At 38.8% G+C, this 11,354-nt stretch overlaps 1 protein-coding gene across 1 annotated transcript; it reads left to right on the top strand.

Annotated features, from left to right (window-relative positions):
• The first annotated feature begins 442 nt into the window (after window positions 1–442).
• Window positions 443–11,131, top strand: LOC107151383 (zinc finger protein-like). Its single transcript, XM_048790757.1, has 5 exons — window positions 443–754; window positions 3,406–3,487; window positions 4,661–4,787; window positions 4,967–5,038; window positions 8,402–11,131. The coding sequence occupies exons 2-5, from the start codon at window positions 3,473–3,475 to the stop codon at window positions 9,457–9,459; spliced, it is 1,272 nt and encodes a 423-aa protein (XP_048646714.1). The 5' UTR covers window positions 443–754; window positions 3,406–3,472; the 3' UTR covers window positions 9,460–11,131.
• Window positions 11,132–11,354: the final 223 nt, after the last annotated feature.

The raw sequence follows: 11,354 nt of genomic DNA, 5'->3' as shown, positions 1-11,354 counted from the left end.
TTTTTTTTTCCGTAGTAGTTAAGATGAGTTTCTTGGGTCTTGGGAGCCCTTCCGAATTTCCTGGCCCCCACCCCCGGCACCCTCCATGACCTGCCTTCGGTTGAGGGGAAAGGAAGCCTCCGCGGAGAGCAGGGCTTTGGGGCGGTGACGGCCGCAGTTTCCGTTTTCCCCGAAGCCTGCTCGCGTTTGGGGCTCTCTGTGGTGGAAGCCCCGGGTTCGTGGCCTGGTCAGGGCATGTGTCGCCTGGTTTGAGGGTTTCCGGGGCTCTCGGCTCGCCTAATCCGCCCCCCTCCACCGCTCGCGCGGCCACTTCCTCGGTGGCCCACGTTGGGGACTTACCCGATCTCGCGGGACCTCATTGTCGTTCTTTAGAATGTACCATCCTAATCGCATGGTTTGGAATTGCAAGAGGGCCTTCAAAGCAAAGACTTAAACAGTTACGAGCTCCTAGTGAATGGTGGCTTTTCTCCTCCCTGAATGGGCGGGAGGCCCCGGGCTGGGGTCAGAGAGCTCCTGCTGCGGGGGTTCTGGCTCCTGTCTGGCTCCAGGAGCTCTCCGTTCATTCTGGTGCCTACTTTCTTCTCTTTTAGGAAGGGTGGGGTTGTCTCCAACTTGAGCAGAGGGAGGCCGTGATTGAACTTTTTTGTCCAAGCCTGTGACACGATCACGGTATTTAACAGCACGCTTTTCTCCCCAGCCTGACTGAGGGGAGGTAGAGGTAGTGGCTTCTTGACTACTGACAGCAAAGCTCCTGGTGAGTGCGACCTGACTTTTTTCTCTTACAGGGATATGCAAGTCTATTATAGGACATGGGCTCTGGCCTGAATTTTGACCTTAATTGCTATCTTCATTTTAAGGACTCTAGACAAATAAATACATGTAGGCCACCCTATGGCTCTGTGGAGAGGTACAGGTTTTTTTTTTCTTATTTTAAATATGAGGAGATTGAAGTACAGGGAGTATTTGTTACTTGATCATACACAATCAGGAAGAGTGAAAGTTAGGGTTGGAACTTAGGCAGGCCTGGTTTATAGCCTGAGTTCATAACCTCTCAGATACATTCTCATTGAGCCATAGAACTTTTGGAATTAATTGGAGAATAAGTTGGGACTCGATAGTAGAGACCATGATAACAAGGCTCATGGATTTTTCTTGAATTTTTAATAACACCCTCTTTTCCCTTAGTTTACCCCTAATGTTTTACATACTTATGGAATCATATCATTGTGGAGTATTCAGAAACATTAGGAGGAAAAAGTTTTGTTTTTTGTTTTTGGTTCCAGGGATTGAACCCAGGGGTGCTTAACCACTGAGCCACATCCTTAGTCCATTTTATTTTTTATTTTGATACAGAGTCTGGCCTAGTTGCTTAATGCCTGGCTTTGAACTTGTGATCTTCCTATGTGTTCGCCACCATGCCTGTTTGAGGAAAAAGCTTTTGACTGCCTGTGAATCCAGCATAGGATAGTAACTGTTAAACTTTGAAAGCATTTTCTTTAGTGGTTCCTTGTGTGCATTAGTAGTTATTTATGAAAAATGTTATCATATTTTTTGTTTTCCTTTTTATCTGTTTTATCTGGAAATTTCCAAACACCTCCAAGAGAGTAAACTAGCAAATTGCTACATTATCATGCTCATTTTTATTCTTTTTATTCTTTTTCTTACTACTCTTTTGACTTTACTAATACTTAAGAAATTTTATATCATTTCAAATATATAGAAATTTGTGAAAAACCATAAGAAGCACCTCTCATCTTTTGGGAAAACTTACCACGTTTTGTCTGTTTGGTTTGTTTATCCTCCTCAGCCAAATAAAGTCACTATGAATTCTAGAGATAGTGCATTTTTTTAGCCTTCTCCAGCAAGGAAGCCCACAGTCTAGGTATTCATCAATGCTTGATAAGAGGCATTTGGGAAGATCAAGTTATAGGGTTTCACATAATATGCTAGATAATTTTAAATACTAAACTTGATAATGTTATCTATGGAATATTAATATCAATTAAAAGACTACTAATAATTACTTCTGTTATCTATTAGATTGTGCTATGTAACTGCATGTTGTCTAATTGGCAGTCTCATATTTAAATCTGTTCTATTTTTCATATAAAGTCCTTAGAACATTTTCCCTCAGGTCAAAGTTTAATGTATTGACTTTAGTTGCCATGTTTTTATGCTCTTTAAACTGGAAAGATTAGATAGGTTTTGTCTTTTTTTCTTCTTCACGTAACTGAAAAATATAGGCAGATCATTTTGGACAAAGGTATTCATTGTAGTGTCTAACATGTTTTCTCTTTAGGTTCAGATTATGCATTTTTTTTGGCAGGGATGCTACAGAAGTGGTGAAGGGTCCTTTTTATTGTGGCATGCCAGGAACTGAGTGATATTCGTTTGTTCCTGTATTGGTAATCTAAATTTGGTTTACTTGGCCAAATAATATCTATCAGATTTTTCCATCATAAAGTTCCCTTTACAAAAATAATCTTAAGAGCTGGGTGTGCTGACAAACATCTGTCTTCCCAATGACTTGGGAGGCTGAGACAGGAGTATCATAAGGTTGGGGCCAGCCTCAGCACTTAATGAAGCCCTAAACAACTTAGTGAGACACTCTCAAAAAGAACGGGATGTGTCTCAGTGGTTTAACACCCAGGGTTCAATCCCCAGTACCAAAAAAGGGGAAAAAAATTGTCATAAGGTTACTTTGGGGGAGATATTTTATTAGTGGATATTCTGTTGTAAAGAAAACTTCTCCTCTCCCCCTTTTTAATTCATTCATTCAAGTATATTCAATCAATGTGGACTCTGAATTCAGCTAATTTAAATAACATGTAGGTTAATAATTGTTTTCCAACTTTTTGAGTTATATTTTACATATCACCATTTCAAGTGTACAATTCAGTGATCCTAAGGTACTTTAGATTAGTAGAACCTGAGGTTAGTAGAATAACCATCATTTAACTTAGTTGAGATTGTTTTCTTTCCTCAGTTATATGCTATATGCCACTTATAGTTAAACATTATTCTCACCCCAAATCTGTAGCAACCTCTAATCTACCTTTTCTATACATTCATTTGCCCATTCTAGATATTTCATAGAATCATACTATATGTGCTCCTTCATGACTGGCTTCTTTCACTTAGTTTAATGTCCTCAAGTTCATCTGTGTTATATATGTCAGTACCTCATCCTTTTTAGTTTCAGAGTAACATGCCCGTGTATGTGTATGCCCTAATTTGTTTATCCATTTATCCACAGGAGGGCATTTTGGTTGATTTTGGTTTTGCTTTATGAATAATGCTGCTGAGAGCATTCATATGCTAATCCACTGAACTGGAATGTGTTGGTGAGCAGCACCCTGGCCACCCTTTCATGTCTTGTTTTCTGCCTTCTGTGGCACTTTCTAGGCACAGTTCTGCTTTCCTGGGATCGACGTGCCTTAGGACTCTGCCTACTCCAGGAGGAGGAGGGAAAATGACCACATTCAATGTGAGTAAGGCTTGTTTTTCTCACTGTAAAAGTTCCATCTTGCAACTCATATTGTCAGGTTTTCTTTTTTGAAGACATTTGTTGGCCATAGACTTCCTTTGTTCACTCTGAGTTGACCTTGTTATTAATTCTTGTTTTATTTCATATTATTTACTTTATAGAGTAGAAGAACTTGTTTGAGTAGATAATTATTGCACTTCATACTTCCGTGCTCACATGTTTACCATTTTTGTCTTTGTGTACTCTTCTTCATATGTATATACAATTGTATTCCTATTGATGATACACCTTGAATTGTAAATTGCAATATTTTTTTCCTGTTACTGGGGATTGAATGCAACGGGCTACAATCCCTACCCTTTTTACTTTTTATTTTGAGAGAAGATATCAGTAAATTGCTAAGGGAGGCCTGGAACTTGCTCTCTTCCTGTCTCAGCCTCCCAGGTTGCTAGGATTACAGGCAGTTTTAATTGTGTAAATTAGGATTACTGTAAGTTTAATTGTGCTGTTTTTATACACTGTAATGTTCATAATGTTACATGATATTCATCTTCTATGGTGTATTGTGCTTATACACATTTAATTGATTTAGGCATTTGACTTTTTTAAGCAACAGTGTAGTGGCGACTTTCCTATATATAGACTGTTCCCCCAAAATCAATATTGAAAACAGTGTATCAGGTGTTTTTTGTTTGTTTGTTTTTTCAGCAGCATAATTTGAAGCTCAGTTTTGAAAGGGCATTTGGACATGTACCTTGTTAGCTGTTTTATGGATAAAGCATCCAAAAACTGCACCATAGGCTGTCTCTGCTGCTCCACACAAATATTCTTGAAGGTTTTTACCCAGGAAGAGCTGCACTCTGTGGTCCCCATGGCTGTGTCATTCTGTGTTTTAAGTGTTGCTTAAACAGCAAAACTGGGCACAGTTGTACACTAGACGGTTACTCCTCAGTAGTACTCTTGAGTGTTTGAAGTAAAGGTATAGGACTTTTTCATCACTGCGCTTCTGGTGAATCACAGGAAAATCTGTGTGTGTCATTGTGGGGGTACAGATGGCATGAGAGGGAAATTTGAGATGACCAAGTTTCAAAATCCAGAACAGTTTCCCACCCATCCTCTCTGCCTCCCAGTAAACATTGATAAGATTGAGGTCAAGTGTGTTTAATGTTATAGGAGATGGTGACGTTTAAGGACGTGGCTGTGGTCTTCAGTGGGGAGGAGCTGGAGCTGCTAGACTCTGCCCAGTGGAAGCTCTACCAAGATGTGATGCTGGAAAACTTCAGGAACCTGCTCTCAGTGGGTGAGTTTAGTTTCTCACTCTGATGGCGTTTCAGCTCCCAGAAGTGATTTTTGTATCCTTGGGTGTTCAAGTTTGAGTACGCAACGAGAACCTCAATTCCTAGTAAATTTTATCTAGATGTCACCTAGCATGTGTTTTAATCCTGAGTGTCTCTGCATGTTCCCAACCATTCAAACAAGATACATTCCACTTGATAAGGAAAGAGAAGTTTTGGATGATGAAGACAGCTACCCAAAGAGAAGGGAATTCAGGTATGAAGCAAGCAAATGTGTGTTCTTGTACTTGACTCTTCCATCTATTTTACTCTCCTAAGATGCTGGGCAGCAGCAATCAGGTCCCGGTCATCCATCCAACCATGAGAGTAAACATCTGATACTGTACAGTACTATATTGGGTAAAGGATGTGAGATAGTATTTTATGAACTAAGTTTTGTGTTAGATGATTTTTCCCAGATATAGATTAATATAGGTTGTTGTGAGAATGTTTAAGGTAGGCTAGGCTAAGCTCTGGTGTTGAGTTAGGTAAGTATATTAAATGTATTTTTTAACTTAATCATGGGCTTATCAAGGTATAATACCATTTTAAGTTGTGGAGCATCTGAACTTTTGTTTTCCTATCTCTCCCTTTTGCTATATAATCTCAAGGAAGGGGAAGTTTGTCTCTTTTGTTTATGCCTGTATCCTCACTTTGTAGAATAGTTCTGGTGTATTGCAGGTATTGGCAAACACTTAACCCAATGAATGAATTAATGGATGGGGGGACTTCACTGTCTCCAGGGTCATTGAAATAGCTAAGGAGTGCTACACAAACCAAATGAATCAGAACTGTTGGGGGGAGTTTTTCTTTCTTTTCTTTTTTAATCTTTTCAATCTTTGGCTGCTAATTCAATTTCCGCCTCCTTGGTTTTCCTCGACATGATTGTGTTGTACTATGTGCATTTGACCTGCTTCCCAGGAAAACTTCCCAGCATTCTTCCAGTGACCACATTGAGTAACGCGCCTTTACTCTGAATTTTCCTGAGCCTGCCATAGTTCATTTATAGGAAGAAATCCTTCCTGATATCCACCTCTGAGGCAGCTCCCTAATCAAGGGAAAAGAAGTCTTCATTTCCTGAGGTCTCAGACAACACCCAGCTTTCAGGCTACCTTTCTCCTTTGAATGATTTTCTCTCTGCAGCCCTTTGTCTTCTCCAAACTCAAAGGCCCATCACTGCACCCAGGTTTTGCCTTCCTTGTGCATGAAAGGGAGCTGATGGACGTGGTTGAATGCTGCCTATATTTCTGCGCGTATTTCTTAAATACACAGTATATATATTTAATCAATATTTTAAACAAATGTAGTTGTTAATATGTTAAAGAATATAGATTTCACACAATTTTTCCTTTATTATATAAGAGAGATAATTTTGTATTTTGAACTGGTGAACTTTATACCCTGGAAGGAATTGGTAAACTGCTCTCTCAAAACATAAACTTCCTGAAAGAGATGCTTCCTTCTACTCATAAAACTTCTCTCTCTAAGTGACAGTATATTAAATATATCTGCATTCCCATGTGTATCAGTAGTTACCTATTTACCTGTTAATGTTTTCCAAGATTTGTCATTGGAAGTTAACATTCAATTTGAAACACTTAATTCAGGACTTGGTACTATCCTGACCAAAGTTTTTAGTGTTTTATGAGCATGAGAAATACATCTTTCACCATAACCAGGATGGATGTTTTCTCTTTGTGTAGCTATACCTGGGAGACTTCAGAAGGCATTTCATGTAATAACAACTTTCTTACTTGTCACGAAGCTCTGATAGTTTCTATTCTAGTCCTTTTTTCTAAATCCTTACTATAAAGTTTTAAATTTATTTCATAGCTTCCTAAAGGTTTGTAGTCTTCGGTTTGAAAATGGTTATAAAGGCATAATTCCATCCTAAATTTTTGACACTCTATTTTCAAAGAGTGCAGTAGTTGCTGGTAGAACCAACCAAGGCATAGCCCCTCACACTTTTGTTTCACACCTGGTAATCCTTGCCACCTTTGGTTTTTTTCATTTGGAGCATCACCTTTTTATAGATATCTGGTGTGGGCTTTCAGATTCCTGTCACAACTGATATGTTCACACACACACCACTCTGCCTTGTGTGTGTATGTGTGTACTACTAGGCATTGAACCAGGGGGTACTCTACCACTGAGCTACTTCCCCAGCACTTTTCAGTTTTTATTTTGAGACAGGATCTCCTAAGTTGCTGAGGCTGCCTGGAACTTGAGATTCTACTGTCTCAGCTTCCTGTGTTGCTGGGATTGTGGGTGTGCACCACCATGCATGGCTTGTCTGTCCTTTTCTTATTTTACAAAACCAAGTTATCGTCCATGTTAATTTGGTATAAGATTAGGTATGCATGTTATAAAATTCTTGTGCAGAAATACTTTGAAGATTTTAACACTCCCATGTATTTGATATTTATGAATGTCATGAATTTAACCAACTACAAAGTTTAGAGAGACAGTTTATACCAAGACTGCACTCACTTTATACCAACTAAAATTTGTAGTTTCCCAGCACTACTTTCACATTGACTAATTCACACAACTTTGCTTTATTTTTATAGAGGGACTAGTGCTATATTTGAAGTAGAAAGAATCAGAACTCACTGAATGGTTTTACTTTCCTGGTTACAGAAATTTACAGGGAAAAGATGTGTATTACAATTTGCCTATAGGAAAATCCTATAGCACAGAGTCTAGAGAAGTACTGTGTATAAGTGGTTTTCCTCATACTCTTCCCATAGAGTCCAGGCATGTTATTTCCCCAGGATTAAAGTATGACATTGTACAGAGACCTGGTATTCAGAGTTGTTTTTGTGGCTCCATTCCATAGGCATCATTATATAAGTCTGACTGTTTGATAACTTCCCATGTGATTAATTTCAATCTCCTGGTCAGCTGATTCCACATGACCTAAAGCCCCACCTTAAATCACATTGTTAGCCTTTTTGACATGGGAACATCCCCACCCAAATGTGTGTATGTCATAATAGTAAATCATATTGTTAGACTCTCCAGAGTGACCCATGACTCCCCAGGCAAATAAATAAATAAATAAATAAATAAAAGATCCTCCCCAAACTAGGTATTACAAGGGCCTGGCGATTATCTCTCGGAACAAATCTAGACTCCTTTTGGTAAGGTTTCTTTCTTTCCTTCATGAAAATATACTAGAATATCCAACATAAATCCAAAGACACAAAGTATTAACTATGCCATTTTTTATTAATGTTCTGTTGACCAGTATTTCATTATATGCATGATTTATTATGATAATTTATAATTTAAGATCCTAGACTGCCTAGGAAATTCAGTAAAAAATATTAATAGGTTAACTCTTTTTATCACATTAAAATTTTTATCACATTAAAATCTTTTTATTTTTTCTTGTAAGTCACATTTGGGATTTGTTGTGTTTTAAATAGTCTCATACAACCAGATACCATGGTGTACAATGAAAACAACATTTTCCTGTACAAAACCTGTATTCATTAAAGCCTCGTGTCCTTTTTCATGTTGAAAACTCTAACAGAGCCTTACATTGTCCACATTTCTGAATTCTCTGCCCTGATAGGAGGCAGGATCCAAACTGAAATAGAGACTTTTCCAGAAGCAGGACCACATGAAGAGTTATCTTGGCAGCAAATCTGGGAACAAATTGCAAGTGACTCAACCTTCAGTCAAGACTCAAGTATTCGCAGCTCTCAGTTCCCCAGCCAAGGTGGCTCACTGTGCCAGGACGGGCCAGGATTATCTCTAATTGACACAAGAAAGAAAGTTTACCTGGATGATGAGTGTAAGCAGTCCCTCAGTGATGTCTCCAACTTTGACCTTCAATGGTTATACTCAGGAGGCAAGTCTCATAGATGTCTTGAGTGTGGAAAAAGCTTCAGTTGTAGCTCAGGCCTTCGTATTCATCAGAGAATTCACATGGGATTGAATTGCTATAAGTATGATGAGTGTGGAAAGGAATTGAGTCAGAGATCCTCCTGGCTGCAAACTCATCAGAATGTGCATACTGTAGAGAAACCATTCAAATGTGAGCAGTGTGGGAAAGGCTTCAGTCGTAAATCTGTGCTTAATGTTCACTGCAAATTACACACAAGAGAGAAACCTTACAAATGTGAGGAATGTGGACAGGCCTTCATTCATGATTCACAGCTGCAGGAACATCAGAGAATCCACTCTGGGGAAAAACCATTCAAGTGTGACGTATGTGGTAAGAACTTCTGTGTTAAATCAACACTTCACAGGCATTTCTTGGTGCATACAGGAGAGAAACCATTCAGATGTGACACATGTGGTAAGAGGTTTCGTCGGAAATCAGCCCTTAATAGACACTACATGGTCCATACAAGAGAGAAGCAATACAAATGTAAGGAGTGTGGGAATAATTTCATTGATAGGCGAGAGCTTTATAAGCATCAGATGGTTCATACAGGAGAGAAACCCTATAATTGTGAAGAATGTGGGAAGAGGTTTAGATGGTCCTCCTACCTTTTGAACCATCAGCGAGTCCACAGAGGAGAAAAACCATTTAAGTGTGAAAAGTGTGGGAAGAGCTTTACTCAGAATTCATATCTTCATTGCCATCTGAGGGTGCACTCCAGAGAAAAGCCCTACCGATGTTAGGAGTGTGGTAAGTGCTGCAACTAGAAATGTAGTCTAGACACGTATATGAGATTCCACACAGGAGAAAGATCCTATGCTAATAAGGAATGTGGGAAGAGGTATATCTGGGACTCCAGTCTGTTGACACATCAGAGACTACAGTAGAGACAAACAATTCAAATATGAGTGTGTGGGAAGAGATTTATTCAGAATTCACAACTTCCTTCCCATCAGAGAGTCCATAATGGAGAAAAGTCAGGAAAGTGTGAGGAGTGTGGGAAGAGCTTCAGCTAGGCATAGACTCATTTGACCCATTAGAGACTCCTCAATAGAGCAGAACCATGCAATTGTGAAGACTGTGGGAAGAGCTTTGGACACACTTCATACATTAAAGACCAAGAGAAAGTCCACAGTAGATAAATGCCTTAGAAATCAAGGACTGTGGGAAGAGAGAAGCCAAGCAGGAGAGAAGCCAAGCAGGTATGGAGAGTGAGGTAATTGCTTTGGTCATCACTGAGATTTCAACTGCATTAGAGCACCCCTCAACCCCTGAGAATTACCTTGGAAATGAGATGCGTGTGGTGATGTTTTGTTTGTTTGTTGTTTTCTTAATATATATACTTTTAGTTGTCAGTGGACCTTTATTTTATTTATTTACACAGTGCTGAGAATTGAACCCAGTGCCTCACATATGCTAGGCAAGTGCCCTACCACTGAGCTACAACCCCAACCTGCGGTGAAGTCTTTAGTCAGTCTTTATAACTAGTCTCATTAGAAACCTCATAAATGGGGGTGGGGGTGATAAGCACTCAGTTTAAATTCATACCTTATACTTCATCAAAAATCCATGCTGGTGAAAAATGTTATCTGAGGAAATTTACAAGGGAAACCATTCATTAAGAAATGTTTCACCACAACCAGTGGTCTCAGGACAGCACCCTTCTAAGTGGTGAAGTAAGGGTTTCATTCAGAAGTTTGACAATTATAGTTATCATTCAAAGATAGCCCTTAGGAAAAATAAGTTGGTTAGGCATTTACAAAAGTATAATGATTCACATGTCTACTAGACATGTCCCTGAGGGCAGGGACTTTGCTACTGAATCTCCACAACTTTAACATCGATTAGCACTTGGTAGGTGTGTTCAGAACCTATTTGTTAACGAATCAAAAGTAGAAAACATACAATATTTGAAAATTGTATCAAGAAGAGGAAACCTGCAGAAAATAACTTGAAGAACAAACATGAATTAAAATGCAGAATGCAACTAGTGCTGCAATTGAGAGCACTATTTTGGATATTATTACACTTGCCTCCTTCCCTCTCCCCAGTCTCTGAATCTTTTTAATTTTTTTCATATTACGCCTGAAGGGTTTTGTTAACTGCAATAACATACCACTGCTTATTTTTACAATTAAATTTTCAGCACTGTTAGTTCAAGATTTACAGTAACACTTTGAAAGGCTCTGATGTAGTTCGTTAATCCTGAATTGATCATGACTTGTGGTTCTCTGCACTTTTAGGCAGGGTTTGGCATGATTGTCTCTGGTGCTGTAGCTTTTTTTTTTTTTTTTAATCCATCTTCTGAGGTCAGAACTATGCAAAATTAGAATGATATTTGTCAAACCCCCTACCCCATATCTTTCTCTATCCCTGTGAAATACATGCTGAATAAAATGGAGTTTGGCAATTTCATCGAATATATTTCTTATTGGGGCAGGATTAAAATTATGTGCTCTTTGTTTGTGGCAGTAAAACTATGTCTTTTGGAAAGCAGCATGTTCAGAATGTATAATCAGAAATAAGAGAATGAGAAGTTATAATGACGCTTCAATACCAACCAGGTAGGCTTTTCCTAAATGAGAACCATTTATTTAGAGAAGAGCATTTAGTGGAAATGTGGATATGCCTGGGATTT

This window comes from Marmota marmota, unplaced genomic scaffold (assembly GCF_001458135.2).
Source record: "Marmota marmota marmota unplaced genomic scaffold, marMar, whole genome shotgun sequence".
NCBI classification, from domain to species: Eukaryota; Metazoa; Chordata; class Mammalia; order Rodentia; family Sciuridae; genus Marmota; species Marmota marmota.
This window is presented reverse-complemented; position numbering and strand designations above follow the sequence as displayed.